The sequence below is a fragment of the Choristoneura fumiferana genome, chromosome 6 (genome assembly GCF_025370935.1).
Source record: "Choristoneura fumiferana chromosome 6, NRCan_CFum_1, whole genome shotgun sequence".
In the NCBI taxonomy this organism is placed as follows: Eukaryota; Metazoa; Arthropoda; class Insecta; order Lepidoptera; family Tortricidae; genus Choristoneura; species Choristoneura fumiferana.
Genome location: NC_133477.1, coordinates 8462416 through 8481244, shown reverse-complemented (window position 1 = coordinate 8481244; position 18829 = coordinate 8462416). Strand labels below are relative to the sequence as shown.

The 18829-nt window shown below is 38.3% G+C and overlaps 3 protein-coding genes across 3 annotated transcripts in view; 1 reads left to right on the top strand and 2 right to left on the bottom strand.

Annotated features, from left to right (window-relative positions):
* The window catches only part of LOC141428972 (anoctamin-5-like), a gene marked incomplete in the record, with an annotated part of 37958 nt that extends 31965 nt beyond the window's left edge, over nucleotides 1-5993 (bottom strand). Inside the window, 5 exon segments of the mRNA XM_074089067.1 lie at nucleotides 130-229; nucleotides 1065-1178; nucleotides 2509-2711; nucleotides 3019-3180; nucleotides 5717-5993. Coding sequence (XP_073945168.1) covers nucleotides 130-229; nucleotides 1065-1178; nucleotides 2509-2711; nucleotides 3019-3180; nucleotides 5717-5764 — 627 coding nt within the window.
* Nucleotides 5994-8556: 2563 nt separating this feature from the next.
* Nucleotides 8557-12421, top strand: LOC141428601 (uncharacterized). The gene is made up of 3 exons (XM_074088603.1): nucleotides 8557-8612; nucleotides 10223-10436; nucleotides 11932-12421. The coding sequence occupies exons 1-3, from the start codon at nucleotides 8601-8603 to the stop codon at nucleotides 12132-12134; spliced, it is 429 nt and encodes a 142-aa protein (XP_073944704.1). The 5' UTR covers nucleotides 8557-8600; the 3' UTR covers nucleotides 12135-12421.
* Nucleotides 12343-18829, bottom strand: part of LOC141428640 (uncharacterized) — an 8008-nt gene continuing 1521 nt past the window's right edge. The window contains exons 3-5 of the mRNA XM_074088645.1: nucleotides 18474-18718; nucleotides 14356-17712; nucleotides 12343-12378 (exon numbers count right to left, since the gene is read on the bottom strand). Coding sequence (XP_073944746.1) covers nucleotides 12343-12378; nucleotides 14356-17712; nucleotides 18474-18718 — 3638 coding nt within the window. The remainder of the gene's footprint in view (nucleotides 12379-14355; nucleotides 17713-18473; nucleotides 18719-18829) is intronic.

Genomic DNA, 18829 nt, shown 5'->3' with positions numbered 1-18829 from the left:
TAACGCAGCCTTAATCAAAAAATGAGTCAGACATTTAAAAAAGTGTTGACTTTTTTTTAAAGCTATAATAGATAAACTGTATGCTATATGCTTATGTTTATGTATCAGTAGATATCAATAGATACTGACTTGTCGGGCATTATATTCGGCGGGGAATTGTCCGGGAACTGCAAAGTAGGGTCCATCGTGTAAAGGGAACGCATCCAAGATAATTCTTCCTTGCAACAATCTGTAAGAAATAAACACATCCTTTACAATCTACTACTTTTTCGGAATTAGGATTTTGTGACCGGTGGAATGAATACCGCTAGATGGTGTTAGTGGGCATTTCTATTTAACCCCTTGCGCGACCAACAACTTTTTTGGGAAACTAGTAACAAAAATTGACTAATCACGTCACGAGTACTTAGATACGCGCCACTGTGGCGCGCAGGGCGTCCGCCGGGTTAGAGTTGTACCCTGAGTTTATCTCTCCGATTGCAATATAATTTGGGAGGAAGACTCAGTCCATGATTACGAGCTGTAAAAACAGGGTCTCCAGATGTGTCCCCAAAATATTGTAAGTATGGATGTGTGTCCGTTCCGTTACGATTTTTTCTTAATAATTGTAGTAAAGGAACGGACACATCCATACAATATTTTGGGGACACTTTTGGAGACCCTGTTTTTACAGCTCGGAATCATAGACTGCGTCTACCTCCCAAATGTTGTTGAAATCGGAGAGATAAACTCCCTCTGAAACTTATACTATTTAATACGAGAGGGAGAGGGACGGTACGATACGAACTTCGAGTTTCGAGTTTCGTTAGCCCTACAGGGTACAACTTTAAATAGAAATGCCCTAGTATCGATGAGGTCCGTTTAAAGTTACTGTCTTGCTTGAGATTGGCTCATTTTAAGAAAACAAGAAAATGTTTTTAACGTTGTGCGAGTAGAATCTTTAAGTGCGTAAGTAGTTGCGCAGACCCGTTCTAGCTTACTTGGGTCCAGTAGAACGGTGGACCATTATGGTAATGACAAGTAATGAGTTCGGATCCATTTACCTGGCTCTGGCAAAGACGTACCTATTATAGCCAACATAATTCTCATGGTCACCAAAAGGCAGATTAAGAAGTAATTTATGCACAATAGTACTTCTTTCGATTGTAGAGTATCGCTTCGGATGCGGATATTTCCTTCTGTAATAAATAAATTCTGTATGATAAAGTAATAGCCAATCAAAATGATGATTTAATGATTACAAACAGGAAGGCATGTTGCAAAAGTAGAGTTTAATATACTTGTACCGACTCTGATCCATGGTATCGTTTAGATACCAAATACGGTTTCGGATAGTGCTGTCCGTTTCCCAAAACAACCATTCTAAAATAACAGTTTCTTTAAATGACCGTAGGCCATAAGGCCCTGTTCACATTATTCCAGTAAAACCATTCCAGTAGAATGACGTTGCGGGGCCGTGATGTTAACTACGAGTAGCTACAATAGATCGAACCAGCAGCGCAGTGTCATTCTACTAGAATGGTTTTACTAGAATAATGTGAACAGGGCCTATTATACCTACCCGTTTCTCATCGTATGTCAAAACACCTAGTTCTCATAGCATTCGTGTATGTCAACTCCCGATTCACATAGTTTTTAAAACATACACATTAATTACTAACGGGTGTTTTGGGAAACAGTTATCAAGATAATCGTATCTTTTGGGAGAAGCATATTTTGGTAAACGCTCAAGTATATCGGGAATCGGTTTATTTGGGAAAAGGTACCTAACGGGAACGGATGTTTTGTGAAACGGGTAGAATGGTTCGAATGGCAAATAGCCAATGACTGATATTAATTTTTGTTAGCGATGTTTTTTTTATGCGGAGTAACTTCTAATTCGACCTATTCCTCGAAAGGGGTTATTTTAGAGCTTATTTGCAATGTTTTTGGTCCACTCAATCAGGGGTCGAAATTCAGTAGTTTTCGAGTTTAAAGTTATTAAAATTTTACAAGTTTCTCCATGAAAAGAAAAAGTCGATGAACTCTAGTAACAATATGGTACAAACTTGGGATAGGTACGTAGGATTAATTAGGTGATACAAGTAGGTAGTTAGTAACTACTGGTTACTTATGATTGGTTTTTTGGAGTATTTTTGTATTTTTTATTTCAACTCCAAATTTGTTACTTTTACGGGTATCCCGTGAAACCATATCGAAAATACAAACTGAGACATGGATGCACAGAAAAACCAGAAAAAGAGACCAGCACTGGGAATCGAACCCAGGTCCTCAGCAATCCGTGCTGCGTGCTATAACCCCTACACCACTGCTGCTGGACAGCAGTGCTGGTGTCTTTTTCTGGTTTTTCTGTGCATCCATGTCTCAACACAATGTCTCTTATTTTTTTCTCTTCTCCTATTTATGTTTTTACTGTGTTTTTGTTGTGTGTAGTGTGTTTTTGTTGTCAATAAATGTTGTGAGTTTGAGTTTGAGTTTGCATTTTCGATACTAGTTACTTATACATACCTTACAAGTTTGACCCATTCTCTTTCGTACGATCCAGTGTAATCTATGTAGCTGAGTAATCGCTGTATCAACCCTTTTGGGTTAGCAAATTCGATATGATTCTGTTTGAAATATCTGCGGACCTCAAATTTGCGTCCATATTCCTCGATTATGGATTCAGGAGCGTGGACCTTTATAAATACTAAATTCCTGTGGAAAACCATCTGAAAAAAGGTAGATTATGCGTCACACATATTATTATGGCTTAATTAAATAAGGTCCTCCTTTCAGCAATATAGAATGTAATATTTTTCATGTGTTTGTAATAGCCTTTACAAACGCACGTTGAAAATATCTGAGAACCCCAAATAGCGAGAATGTTCTGAGTTTCTTGTCTTCTCCTTTCCGTGTTCTGTGTTGGATTTTACCCAACCGCCCGAAGGAGGGTTACGTTTTTATTGCGTATGCATGGAAGTATGTCTTACTTAGATAAGTACGTAGCAATTAATAAACAAAACATAAACAACATACCAATCCTGGCTCTAATTCCAAACAAAGACCGAATTTTAATACGTTGGTCAAAAAGTCAATAATGATTGCTTCTCTTTTCGAGTTGCCATCGTCTTTCACCACTAATACCAAGTCAATGCGACGAGTGCCGTCCCTGAAGAATCCGGTGCGACCAAAGGGCACCTAAAAAAAGAAACAATTTAAATAACTAAAAATAAAAAATGCTCCATGATCAGAACCTCGATGGCAGAAAGTTACGTGTTCATAATGTTACGGCGGTGGGTTAGGTGGAAACTTTGATCGTGTTTTTCGACCCATTGGAGGCGTTTTCAGCAGGCTGGAATACTGTTTCAGGCCGTTTCAGAGGACGCTCTATCACATATTAGTTTATCAAAATTTCACCCAAGTTACCGTCGTTTTCAGGCGCCTGAAACGTTTTCAGTCCGTTCAGGCCACCCTCTATCCGATGACGTCATAACCTGAAAACCCGTTTTCAGGCGTTTTCAGGACCCCTTATGGGCCTCTGAAGTACATTTCAGTATATGGCGAAATTTTCCATAGGAGTGAAAGAGATAGCACGATTAGAAAGAGACAGCTATACTGAGAACATTCGAGAAGGTGTGTGACAAGGATAGCCTATATGTGTGAGAGAACAGACTGATTGATAGCACATGAAAGAGACAGACACTCTACTCGTTTCCGGAACATTCGAGATGTAGGTATGACGTCCTAGCTGGACTGTTCTCGAACTTTGTGGACCGATTCACCGGGGGTATATAAGCCGGGTGAGGTTGCAGCGGAGGACAGTTTTCGAATGCGATACCGAGAGATAAACATCGAAGATAATCAAAGCGACTTGTAAGTGAGTTTTAGAGTGCGAAATTACTGTGAGCTGTTTTTAAGTGTTTTGTAAAGTTAAGTAACAGTGTGAAAATAAATCCTACTCTTATTCATCGGTGTTAAAAGTGCTTTTCAATCACGAACCCACCCCACGAACGTAACAATAACTATCACACCTGGGTCACCAATGTATGTACTATGGCCTGCAAAAGTCGATGGACAATTCCAAAACATAATCGTCTGACGCGAGAAACGGCGCCATCTATGTGTTTAAAGTGTATTAGCGGTAGTTACTTATTTACTACCTTAGTTAATTTATTAATATCTCACTAGATGGCGCTGGTGCTGACCTTAAAAAAAATATTATATTCATGTTAGAAATTTTATATTTCGCTGCCGTAGTAACTGCCTATCCAACCCCCGAACTGTATGTAGCCCCGAACCACTAGAGAACCCCCGATGTCGTTCGATACGATACATCGCTTGACCAAGCTTTTTCAATCCGAAGTGGGTGGAGATGGCGCTGTGTGTAACTCGATTCTTGATTGAAGTTCACCCTAAGACAATTCGAACCAGTCCAAACACGGCTAAGTTATGGCAATCTGTCCCGGAGTTCCAGAGCCTTGCTTCTGGCTTCAGCGTCAAATCAGTTTAATGGTACCTACCATAATATTGTATTACCATCAGAACTGCGCGAAAATGCTAGTTGTCGTATCAATGCCACAATAGTAAGTGGGTTAAAATCAAGTCCAAAGACTATGTTACATTCATAGATACTTACCAAGTTAAAGCTCACATTATACAATGCGTCTCCACTCTACTCTTTGGCATATAAATTAGGGTATTTTTAATCTACGTACAAAGCCTTATACCAAATGTCACAATATTAATGAAGAAATGACTGATTTACGATTTAATTAGCCTGTATGTAGAAAAATACACAATAAAATACACGTGCAATCCAAACATAGTTTTTCTTGCTCAGTGAATGCTGGATAATATAATGCATGACACATTTGTTAAAAATAATAATATAAGTAATAAAATAGTCTGAAATAATTTTGCTGTTTCCATTCCATACATTATTCAAATTAAATCACGAAGTCAATGTATGGAAACCGCTGATTCGACAAATTTAAACAAATGGGTCTATGCATTTTATTGTCCAGCACTGACTGAGCATGAACACTAATTTTGGATCGCGGTTTAAATTTCATCCTGTATAAGTGTATTTTTTTATATTCTCTTCTTCTTCTCAAATAATTTACAATCTATGCTCTCCTTAAAATAAATAAATAAATAGTAGAACATTCCTAGGGGCTCTACTCGGGATTTCAGTCTTTTCCCAGAGACTAGAGAACTTAGTATAAGCGTGTTAAAAATGAATTCAATACCTACAACACAAACGTCTACCTACGCTACGTACTATAAGATATAGATTTCTACTAAGTATGTACCATAATGTTCGCTATAATCTCATTCCTAGCCGTTGCACTACTGTCAGTTAAAGTCAACTAACGCTAGTTAGGTAGGACGGAATACGACTGTAGACGTCTGACTAGAGCAATCATTAATTATATAAATTATATTTATTTATTTCTCCACCACCGGTTACAATATCAGTATTGAACTTAGTTACAATTACAGTCAGACCCGTGTGGCAGAGACTGGTGCCCGAACTAGGAAGGACCTGTGTGTCAGGTCACCAGATCTCCGAGTCCCAGATGTCTGTAACTACTATTTAACAAAGTAATCTAAGGTTAACACAATACAAGATATATCAAAAAACTAAATTGTGTTTGTGGTTGCGAAAAATAACACACAAACACGCTTTGGACAGATTCAAAACCAATTCAATGGTCATAATTTTATTAGGTACCTCGTCCTTAGCTTCAGGCTCAGTGCTTATTCCCAACTCTTCCGTCATGTTTTATTCCCAACACAGTAACAAAAGCAAAGCAGGAATACGTTTGTAATCCTTGTGTGAACTTTTATATGCGAAGCACTGAAAGCTTTTAGTTGCTTTTTATCCTTATTATATTCTTTCAAAAGACAAAATCAACATCCACCCTGTCACAAATGAGTCAATGATAAACATAAAATTAATGTTTTTTGAGGTTTCGGATTTATTACACTACGGCCAGATGCAATTTCTATAAGTTTGAAATATAGTGGAGGAGTCGGTATTAGATTGTTTCTGGTCAATAAATATAAAGGACAAATTAAGAAAAAAACCAAGTGCATGTCGAACTAGAAGTTAGCCTGAAGAAGGTTCGCGAAGGACGGATCCGCGCCGTCTAGATCGATTTTTAATTCATACTTAAACCATATTCGGAACTAGTTTAAAAACGAAAATTACAATACAATACAATACAATAACTCTTTATTGCGCACCAATACAGTAAACAGTACAGAGAAAACAAGTATATACATAGACATTTTCTAAGGTAAGCAATAGGCGGCCTTATCGCTTCAGAGCGATCTCTTCCAGGCAACCTTTACAATGGACAGAAATAAGGAATACATTTAAATACCTATTGCTTTTATTATTTTTACCTAATAGTGACGTCACAAGCCCCCACTCCGGAAGTTTGATGATCTAATACCTTTGTAGATTTTTAATACTTAATTTGTTAAACCAAAAAATACGTGTCTTATATTTTTCCATAATCTAATTGACGGACTAAATAGAATGATATATTTTTAACCCAGTCGTCACCTATATATTTTTTTATTCGACTGGATGGCAAACGAGCAAGTGGGTCTCCTGATGGTAAGAGATCACCACCGCCCATAAACATCTGCAACACCAGGGGTATTGCAGACGCGTTGCCAACCTAGAGGCCTAAGATGGCTGGCTGGCTGGCTGGATGGATGGCTTTTACCGGCTGTCTTACTCTCCACGCCGAAACACAACAGTGCAAGCACTGCTGCTTCACGGCAGGATTAGTGAGCAAGATGTTGATGACAAATTATGATGATGGTGGTGATGGTGTTGTTATAAATCAATCCTAACCTACAGTTCTAATTAAAAGACAACCATTTACTTATAAAAACTATGACAAAAATTACATTAAGACTTGCGAAAATTATTAGCCGACGCGCACCGCTTCAATAAAAAATGTAACAATTTATTGGCTCTCGGCAAAACAATAATTATATTAACTGTTGCCCGCGACTCCGTCCGCGTAGTATTCGTATATCGCTACCCGCTATCCCACGGGAACTATGAAATTTTCCAGGATAAAAACTATCCTTTGTCCTTCCCCGGGGCTCAAACTACTTGTAGATAAGTATACCGTATTTCATCTAAATCGGTTTAGACGTGATTGAGCAACAAACATCCAAACATCTTCACAAACTTTCGCATTTTATACTACCTAATACTTATTAGTAGGATTTCAGCAAATCGAACGGAATTAAAAGGAATTTCTTATTTAGGATTCTGTTTTGAACAAATTACAATGTCACAATAGTGTGTAATATTGATATTATTACTCAGTTCATCGTTCGCGTAAACAATTACAGCAATGTTAGGATTTCTTATCATCATATCATAATAATGCTTGCTGTAGCAGTTTGTAGGCCGCAAATACCTTGGTATGAATCATCGGGGATATTATTTTCGAAGATCTGTAAAGATTACGGAGTTGGTATACTTATTACTATTACCACCATAACAAATATGAATAAAAGTGCTTACCTTACCTAGTACTTACCTTCTCTATAGGTACTAATACTCTTTGTTGTCAATTGGATTTTAATCACGTTTTTGAAAGACAAAAATAATTATAGATTAACGTATAACTGCAAAACTACCACACAATCAATTATTTATTATCTTTTGTCTAGTTCCCGTAAAGTCATGTATTCGTGAATCTGACGTAGAAGTTGTCAAATTATGAGAGAGCTCCAGTGGCCTAAAAGACAAGAATCATATCTATTCTGTGGTAGTGTTGGCAAATTCAGATATTTATTATTTTTATGTATTTTTTTAAATATGGAGAAATAAATTATAATAAATATTTTCCCATGTTCAGGAGGCAAAACTCTTTCGATTCCTGTAGTAATTTACAGGTGTTCAAAAAATGAAATCTTGTCAATTAAAATCCTTGAGTGTTGTACAAGATTATTAAGATATACTCTAAATAAACCGGGCAAGTGCAAGTCGGACTGAGGTGCGCGAGCGAGGGCTCCCGTACTAAGGCTGTGTTTCCACCTAAGATGTCGTTTTGTTTGGCCTATAGTCTATCAAGCAAAGGATCGTAGGTTCAAACCTAGGCTTCGCACCTCTGAGTTATTCGAAGTTCATGTGCGAAATTACATTTGACCACGAGTTTTACGGTGAAGGAAAACATCGTGATGAAACCTGTATGTACAATCCTGTGTGAAGTATAAAAATGGAATAATGTGTGTGAAGTTCTAAATCCGCACTGGACTCATGTGGAAACTACGACCCGAGTTCTCTCATCCTGAGAGGAGGCATGTGCAGTGGGACTTACGTAGGCTGAGATGATGATGATGAAGAATTGATAAACTAAGCTTGTTTGTCATTAAATATGGGGCATGTCTCAAAATACGTGATAATATCGTATAATGATACATAAGGTGGGTATATCCAATGTCAGAAAACAGTCACCTCATCTCCGTGTGTCAATTATCGAGTCCATGCGACTAAGTAGATGGGCACATAAACTCCTCGTATTAATAAGAAGAACATGTATTATTTTCATCAGTTATACGTTTATACGCAATTCGATAACATGGAATTTTCAGTAAGTATAGATTATTTACTTAAACTAAACAAATAATGATTATCAGATCATATGACTGAAAACACACACGTAGAAAAACTCTTTCTTGATTTGTTCCTATGGTAGTTAGTACATTACATTTAATATTTTAAAAAATTTGCTTTATTTCCTCGCATTATTGGAGAAAAGCACTATATTTGCCTCAGCCGATTGCTTTTTCCCGGCCTCGGCAGTAATGTACTATTGTCGCACTGTATGAAAAGGCATTTATCATTTGATTCGAATTTGCTGGGCGGATGTCGTAGGCAATATTTCCCGTTTTTAGGGTTCCGGAGCCAAAATGGCAAAACCGGAACCCTTACTTATAGTTTCGCCATGTCTGTCTGTCTGTCTGTCTGTCCGTCCGTCCGCGGCTTTGCTCAGAGAGTATCAATGCTAGAAAGGCCAAGGCAAAGGGCAAGGCAGGCGATCGAGGAGACGAATGAAACTCACGAATGATGCGTAAATACTGTCTATATTCTAAAGCCTTAGGCCCTTAGGTCTAACTTATAGTCTAAGTTGTATATGTTGGAAGAGGGTGTGTGTGAGGTGCCACTCACATTACACTGTAATTTTGCACGAATATTTATGTAAACTATGCCGACAAAATGGTACAATAAAAATTTCAAAAAAAAATTTTTTTAGTGTTCCCTCCCATAGACGTAAAGTGGGGGTGATTTTTTTTTCTCATCCAACCTTGTAGTGTGGAGTATTGTTGGATAGGTCTTTTAAAATCAGGGTTGCTTAAACATTTTTTCGATTCAAAATATTCAATTTTAAAGTGCAAATCTTCATTTTAATCGAGCTTTGAAGGAAAACTATAACGGCTAAGTTTGCTTGAGAATTATTAGTAGTTTAAGAGTAAATAGCAGCCTAAGATAAGATAAGATAAAATAAGGAATAATAATATAAACAAGCAAAATAAATGTAGCAACAGTACTTGTACTATTATTTGTTCTGTGGCAACAGTTAAACAACTTTTTGGTATTGTTCTTGTATTTTTTCAAAAAAAAAGAAAAGCAAAAAGAAAGATAAGTAGGTATAAGGTATAAAATATACCTATACTTGGAAAAATATTACTTACTAGTGTTTACCCGCGGCTTCGTACGCGTAAATCATTAGATATTAAATCCAGCAGCTGAATTGAAATTCCGGGATTCCCGAACATTAAATCGTGGTTTTCATTGACTTTACATTAAAGACAATCATGTCAAATTTCATGACTCTAAGCCCAGCGGTTGTTGTTTCGAGATTTTATCCCTATCCCGTGGGAATATCGGTTGTCCCGTGGGTTAAAAAGTAGCCTGTATGTTTTATTCTAGATATCAAGCTATCCACATACCAAATTTCATCCAAGTCCGACCAGCTGTTTCAGCGTGAAGGAGTAACAAACATACTCACTCACTCACTCACAAACTTTCTCATTTATAATATAAGTAGGATTTTTTTCGTAATGGCTACGGAACCCTATTTTGGGCATGTCCGACATACTCTTGGCCGGTTTTTTAAATTTACTACTTAGACTGGCTTGTCTCCTAAATACATATATATATATACATACATACATACATACCTAAAGTTCTTTATTACAGCAATTCATAGCAGTCATCCTACTCATAACAGCCGCTGAAATTACGGCGACAGAGGATCGGGATGTTAAGACGACAAGAGACTCCAGAAACAATGGAATCTTTAATCCATTACACAGTTTAGTATTAAACCAAAACGAGGGGAGAACCGTACCAACAAAAGATGGTTCGCTACGAGTGAGGCGTCAATTGTACCCAGACCCATATAATAGGAGAGGTAAGTTGTAACTTAATTCCATTTCTGTTTTCGCGAGCCTTTGTTTCAAAACAGAAAACAGGCGCTTAATTGTTTGTTGTTTTTCATGTATTTTTCTATATTTATTTTTAGGGTTCCGTACCCAAAGGGTGCCACGGAACCCTATTACTGAGACTCCGCTGTCTCTCTGTCGGTCGTCTGTCACAGGGCTCTATCTCTTGAGCCGTAATACTTAGCCAGTTGAAATTTTCATAGATGATGTATTTTTGTTGCCTCTATAACAACAAATACTAAAAACAGAATTAAATAAATATTTAAGGGGGCTCCTATAGAACAAGCGTGTTTTTTTGCCGTTATTTACTAATGTCTAATGTTGTACCTATACTTAGAAAATGGTACGGAATCCTTCGTGTACCGACTCGCACTTGGCCGGTTTTTATAATGTAGATTGATAGGATTCTTTTACTTATTGGATTGGTCAGTATCAGTATCACCACAGAATAAGTAATATTTAATTGGTAATTTTTCCACATGTTTTAGATAGGTAGGTACCTACCTATTTTTTAGCGTTGATAAAATTCATTGATTGTGGATTGTAACTTTAAGTTACTAGATCTTAGAGTTTAAGCACTTTGAAGCTTTTGGGTCAGGTATAGGTATAACAGCGGAAACTCTGTTTGCTCCTATTATAGGCCACGTCCTGTATATTGTATCTATTTTTTTTTGTTATGTCGAATCAGTATTAGGTACTTAGTACAAGTACAAAAGTTGCACTCCCGTATAAAAATAGCGCTTAGGCAAAAGAATCATGTCTACTTTATCCTTCACTATCTCTATCATCAGCGCCCTCTTTTCCCTAATGGCCCTATATAAGTTTAAAATAACAAACCAAAGTCTCCAATTATTCAACTTAGTACCTAGTTAGTGACAATCAGTAGGGCCCTTTACGGTAAGGCGTGCTTGAATTATTGTCAAATTGTAATGCCACAGATTATGTTATGAACGACCTGAATTTTTCTAGGCAATGGAACGAGGCTGTCTCACTGTGACGTCATCCAGCGTATTTCGTAAAAAAAAAAAAAAAATACTCATCCAAATTCAAAAACAATGAAAATGGTATCTTAAAATATCCTATTCTTTCCAAAAATAAAATAAAAACTATAGGTTATTTTTTTGGTGCATCCCAATTAAGTTTGTTTCCTTCATTTTCCCGTTTTATTTTGCATCTTACACTAACGTGACATGTCTAAAAATGGAACGAAAGTAACAACGGAATGAAATAAAAATAAAGCAATCACTCTAGAACTTTCATTGCCTGGGTACACTACTAATCTAAGATCTACTACATAGTTATTATAGCATTGATAGATTGTTTTCCGGCAAAGCAGGACTTTTTAACCTTTTGAGTAAATTAAAAATGATCCCCTAAGGTAAATGAATGCACTGTATACTCGTACTTACTGTATGCAAGTAAGTAACGTAACTGTAACTAATTAACTATATCTTTACTTTTCAGGCCCATTATACCCAGTTCCTATAATCCTGGGTGGTGGTGGCTTCGGTATTGGACCAGGATTCGGTGGAAGAGGCTTTGGGAGCCGAGGCGTCGGTGGTAGGGGTTTCGGGGGTAGAGGCATTGGTGGAAGAGGCATCGGCGGAAGAGGCATTGGAGGAAGAGGAGGGGGCATTGGAGGAGGCCACGGCGGTGGCAGAGGGTAAAATACTAACCCACTGAGAGCACCATAGCTACAATTATATTATAAAAGAATATAAAAGAAATAGGTTCAAGTTTTACATTAAACTTATTGATATTGTTTTTTTTTTTTATATTAAGTATATGCATTTACTCGTACCTAATGGAAAAGATATTGGTATAAGTACATACTATCTTTTAATCAATGTTTGATTTGTGACTGAGACAGTTCTGTCAGCGTTTCTTAACCACGGGTCGCAGCCCGAAATTCTAGAATAGATACAAAGATTAGAAATACTCTCTATATCTAATGTAAGACACGTATTATAATAATATATAATAAATGTTTGCTTAATAAGTCAGCGTTTTATTGTTTGCTGCCCGTTTATAGATGCCAAAAATGGATGAAAGTTATTTTGTAGTTATCAAATTTCATACCCACAATATGTATTTATGAGGATTTTGTGGGATTTTGAAAGGTTCCATAGTGTCAACGACAAAGCGGAACCCTTATAGTTTCGTTCTGTCGGTCCGTCCGTTTGTCCGTCTATCCGTTTGTCACAGGCATTTTACACAAAAACAACAAGAAAATTTGGAGTAGAGGTGTCTTATGACGGCCACTGTTAAGTTTGGGTGTTAAATAACAAAAATAAATATTTTTAGAGAGGCACTCCGTACATTCAAGGGCAAAGATAACACGGCCAAAGATGCAAAAATATGTATACGCGACTCTATGCACTTAACATTAAGGCCGTGTATACATATTTTTGCAACTTTGGCCGTGTTAATATCTTTGCTCTTGACTTTACATGTACCTACTACAGTCACCAGCACCAATATCTGACACAGCAAGCGTGCATAAATATCTGATACGACTCTATTTCTAACGCCGGAAGGACGTGTCAGATATTTTTGCACGCTCCGCTGTGGCAGATATTAATGCTGGTGACTGTACCTACCTACTTAACAGAACCTAAAAAAAAAATGTGAAGATGATCGTGCAGGATTCTCAAAATAGTAGTTTCTGATACACTAACTAATGCGGATAACTGTTTCTTTTTAAAACGAGCATCTTCCTGAACTAATTTCTCGACTTTTTCTACGATGGCCTTCCTGGGCGAGAGTCATCTTCAAGGGACAGCTGCAGACGATGCCCAAACCATCAAGTGCCGCAAATAATATGCCTTTCTTATTAAGGACAACTACATTTTTGCGGCACTTGCGGTCGAAACCTTTGGGCCTTGGTCGTCCGACACAAAAAAAAATTATGAAAGAAGTGTCGGACAAACTAATCGGCTTTTTCTTCGCCCAAAGACTGAGCCTTGCAGTGCAACGAGGCAACGCCGCTAGCGTCTTAGGTACAATGCCCCGCGCTGCGCTGCCTTTGGAAGAGGAAGCCCGTTTTAGTTAATTTTATGTGTTTTTTATTTTTATTTTTATGTAAAAATTCATTATTACCATATTAATAAAAGTGACTCTTTGCCATTTTAAAATAAATTATTCCATTTATAAATCATGGTTTTACCAGGGCACTGATGTCTGTATACAGCTGTCATTCCTGACATAATTAATTGCGGAGGTTTTCCTTGCTTAAAAAGAAACTTTATACCAGCACGATATTCATTTGCTCCATAGTCGACGTTCCGTGACGCATAAATTTGATAAAAAAGGAATATTTTAAAAAACAAATGACAACCTGGGTTTGAAATTTGCCATACTATATTTAGATACTAGCTTTTTTGCCCGCGACTCCGTCCGCGTTTAGTTATTTTTGGAAGTATTTTTTTTAGGATGAGTACTTACTTATTCTGCAAATTAAAGACATATATAAACTTTAGTAAATTATTTCAATACATTTTTATAAACAACATTTTTTGTTTTTCCATGCTTTGCTAAAATATAAATATTTTGCGGGTTTGCTACTCGTGAGCACGCCACATAGAGTTGTCCATGGGAAAAACAGTGTTTTTCTAAATGTACACCTGCAACTTTAAGTGTCTGGCCTTGAGCTTTGTTAACTGTCATTGCAAATGCTGCTTTCAAGGGAAACTGCACTCTTTTAAACTGGAATGGCAAATCGGTCGGTATTATTGGAATACGGGGAATCAAAACATTTTCTCCTTTTGCCATTCCAGTCATAATTATAGCTTTTATAATATTGCGTCCTAGGTGAGTAACTTGTAGCCGTGTACCATTACATAGCCTTGGTGCGTCAAGATTTCTTATTAACAGGACCGGAACACCAACTTTCAGCCTCAACTTATGGGAAGGTACCCCGGATAATTCTAAAGAGTTGAGGAACTCTATAGGGTACGATGTCACTTGTTCAGTGTCCATAACATTGTCTATTGAGAGGTACTCGATAACATCCCCCTCTATATTTGACATAATTTTCTCATTTATTTGGCCTACTGTCTCATTTGTCGGCGCTAATATGGCCCTTTCACACAACCATTCTCGATTGCCCATATTTAGTTGTAGATCAGGATAGACATTATTTTTTAATTCGTCTGTGCTATCGACAATTTGACAGAATTCAGTTGTCAGTGTAATCATGCCGTTACTGTCAGTTGGCATACAATCTTCTCCAATTTTTAGAAGAGCAGCCGCATATTGTCCTGCTTGAGAGTCATTGTGCAGATGTACTCGCATATTTTTAGTCAGACAAAACTTTTTTACGTGTACCCATAATGTAGACGCTTTCAAACAGGCATTTATTTCATCTGCCGGCGTACCCCTTGTAATAACCGGCAGGGTCTGTCTAAAGTCACCAGCTAAAAGTACCACCATCCCTCCCATGAGGCCCCGATTGCTCTTGATGTCCTTCATTGTGCGATCTAGTGCTTCGATTGCTCTTTTGTGGGACATTGTACATTCATCCCAAACCAACAATTTACACTGCTGCAACATTCTTCCGCGCTCACCGCTTTTGCTAATGTTGCAAACAGGCATTTCCTCGTGAGCTAAGTTCAATGGCAGTTTAAGAACTGAGTGTGCTGTTCGTCCCCCACTAAGTAGCGTAGCAGCTATTCCAGAGGAAGCTACTGCAACAGCAACTCCTTTATCTTTCCGGATATGAGTTAACAGTAAATTTAAAAGAAAAGTTTTGCCAGTGCCTCCTGGAGCATCCAAAAAGAATAAACCACCTTCGCCACTGGCAACTTTTTGAATGACTGTATCAAAGACTAATCTTTGTTCTGGGTTTAAAAGTGGAAGAGCCTCCATTATTTGTCGGTTTAAAGAAACAGTATCATAATCTAGTTCTCGCATTAAATCACTGCTAATTTCCCCAATTCTATGCGGTCTGCTCATCCCAAAATCAGATAAACCTTTTCCAGTAATAGTTATCACTTGGTCTTCAACCTTTGTTAGAGCGTCATTGTAAATTAAATCATTGTATGTAACATTCGGATTCTGTTCTTGTAATCTGTGTAAAATATCATCTGCCATATAATTTTTGTACTTATCCCACAATTGTTCAGGGTTCGAAAGTCCACATGTTGCTATTAATATAGCAAAAAGCTCTCTCACCTTGGGCGCAGATCTGCATTGTGCAGCCTCTTCCAGAGTTATATCCCATTGATTATCGTTCTCTAATAACCCTCTTGCCTCACATGCCTCTCGAAATGTCGAAAAATCCTGACTATTGAGTTTTTTGAGAACTTTGAAAGAGGTTGGCCCACGGACATGGTGTAAAAGCATTCTCAAACAAAAACACTCTATATTACTAACGTGGACCGTGTAAACTCGTCCTAAGGCATCTCCAGATTTCACCCCAGGCCAATTCTGAACAGGTGCTCCTTGAATTCGGCGTTTCCACTCTCTCCTTGTTGTGTTCCAAGTGTAGTATCTCGGTATCTCAACATAGAGAAGCGTTCTTGCAAATTCATCTCTTGTACAGAGATCAAAAAAAGCGGTGAGTGTCGTTTTCGGAGGTGAAGATAGCCTCTCTTGGAAATTATTTTCAGTAAAATAGACACGTTCACCATTTTCTAGGTGCACACTGAGGTGTGTGACTGTGGGGTGTCTTTCATGTAAAGGGAATCCTAGGAGTCGCCACACAGATTCGTTGCTGCTGACGTAACGACCAGACTGATATGTTTGGACTTCATCCACAGGATTAGCAACCTCTGTGTTTCTGAAATTATAAATAGCTTGGTCGCTACCCTTATTAATATATTTGCAGATGTATTTGATAGCGCGTACTGAACTGCAGGCCTCGATATTTATATGGGCGTTAAACATTTTTGACAAAATAGGCGAATAAGGGACCACCCAGCTATTGTCTATGGTAACGTAACTACCATTTCGGAGTTTTATAGATGCCGTTCGACCTCCGTCTGATGGCGCTCTTCTACGATATAACGGATATCCGTTGTCGTTGTGGACAGTCTCTTTAATAAGCTTGCGAGGATATTTTTTAGTACATTTCCCGTCCTTCATGCATGGACATTGGGGATTTTCAGGACCGCACGGTCCATGAATCATATTTTTAACAATAATTTCATGTAGTGTCTTGTCACTATTTGGATCTGGTATTTCAGCGCTGATGATTTTGTCTATTTGATCGGATCTCAACTTGTCTTTCAACCACATTAAAATATGCACGTGTGGCAGGCCGCGCTTTTGCCACTCTATCGAATACATGAAGCACAATACTTCACCAAATATTTTTCCTTTGGTTAAAACAGTGATTAGCTTTTTAACTTTCAATCTAAAAACTCTCGCAACTATATCATGTCTATCTATCGTGCTTTGTCCGGGCAGCAACTCGTCAACTATTTCAGGCCAATTTGGGTTACATGTGAAAGTAACAAATAAATCCGGGCGACCATATGTACGTACGTAAGCAAACGCGTCCTGTGTATATTCGTGTAAATACCGGGGACTGTTTACAAATGAAGACGGTAAGATAACCATTTTACCTAAATTATTAGGATTAACATTACCGTCACTTGCTACAGCATCTTGCAAATGGATGTAGTTCTCCGCTCTTAATTTGGTTTGGTTTAATGATATGTAACGTAATCGTTCGCTTTCAACTTTTACGTACATGTCAACATAAAATTGATTGGCCAGTTGTTTGCATCGTGATATAATGTTAAAATCATTTTCTCGAATCATGATACGGTAGGCGTAAAAATCCATGCATGATACTTTTTTATTGGGTAAGGGCAAGCCTGTCACAGGATTGACTTGGGGTATTTGAAAATGATACCCCATTTGCCCCTTGCTGAATATTAAAGGATATTGCAACGCGTCGTAAAATTTGTGTGTGTCTGGTACCCTGGTTAATGTGTCATTACGTGCGTGTAAAATAATATCACGGGAAGCAAACTCTTCGCCAGAGACTATGGCTGCAACTTCATTGATTAATGGTGCATTATATCGTCTTTCATGTTCCCCACTTGGCGTACGGTCAGGGTGCATGACCAACTTGTATTCTTCTCCTGGCATTCTATCTAATGCTGTTTTGAAAGTGTTAATGAGATTGTTATGATCGTGCAACATTCTCTGGATTTTTAAAACTGTATCTCTTTCAACTCCCTGAATATTTTGACACCTGCGGTCAACTTCGCTATTTTCGTCTCCCATGAAGTAAATCTGCAAAAATTTTGGCTGATCATTTGTAGGCAGTAAAGACCCAATCCTATGATAAATTTGACCTTGGATTGTAAACGTACTGGAAAATCCAGGCATAACAACGTCATTACCTACTCCAAACGACGTCATCTGAAAACAACAATTATATTTTCTAATTCTGTTCAAAAAACGTCGTGATTCATTGCTATCGTACAAAAATAAGGATTTTAAGGGTTCTTCTGGCTCTCCAAGTGATGAAAGTGAAACTTTACCACCAGAACAACACATACCCGGTGTTTCCTCTTTCCATTTTAGAGCTTCACAATGTAAACAGCTTTTATCCATCCGTCCGATGAGAATTAATCGATGATTAATATAATCGATCATAGGGTCATAATCAAAAGCAGCGTCTTGAAATGCCTCCCATGTACTACGCGTAAATATGCACTTCTCCTTTGCGACTGCCGTTCAGCATTTAAAACACGTCGTCTTTGTGACTCTTCTTGTGACTCTGCAGCAATCAATGACGCATGACGCTCAGCATCTAATAGACGACGTAACCGAGTTTGTTCTAACGTTTCAGCGGCTCTTTGAGATGCGTGGCGCTCGGTATCTAATCGTTGCCGTGCTTGACTTTGCTCCAAGGTCTCAGTGGCTCTTTGAGCTGCGTGACGTTCGGCATCTAAAATTTGACGGGCCTGTGTCTCTTCTAATGACTCCACGGCTCTAAGAGAAGCGTGACGTTCGGCATCAAAAAACCGACGCGATTGACTTTGATCTACTGTTTCAGCAGCTCTCTGAGCTGTGTGACGCTCAGCATCTAAATGCCGCCGCGCATGCCTTTGCTGTTCAGTCTCAGCATCTCTTTGAGCTGTGTGATGCTCGGCGTCTAAATGCCGCCGCGCTTGCCTTTGCTGTTCAGTCTCAGCATCTCTTTGAGCTGTGTGACGCTCGGCATCTAAATGCCGGCGTGCTTGCCTTTGCTCTTCAGTCTCAGCAGCTCTTTGAGCTGCATGACGCTCGGCATCTAAAGCCAAACGGGTTTGTGTCTGCTCTTCAGACTCTTGGCTTCTAGCAACTTTCGCAGCGCGAGCTCTGCTAGAACTACACGCCAGATTAGATTTGCGTTTTCTAGGCA

Coding starts and splice junctions, on each gene's coding strand:
- LOC141428601 (XM_074088603.1), top strand. Junction 10,437..11,931: donor AGACCCATATAATAGGAGAG/GTAAGTTGTAAC, acceptor TTTACTTTTCAG/GCCCATTATACCCAGTTCCT.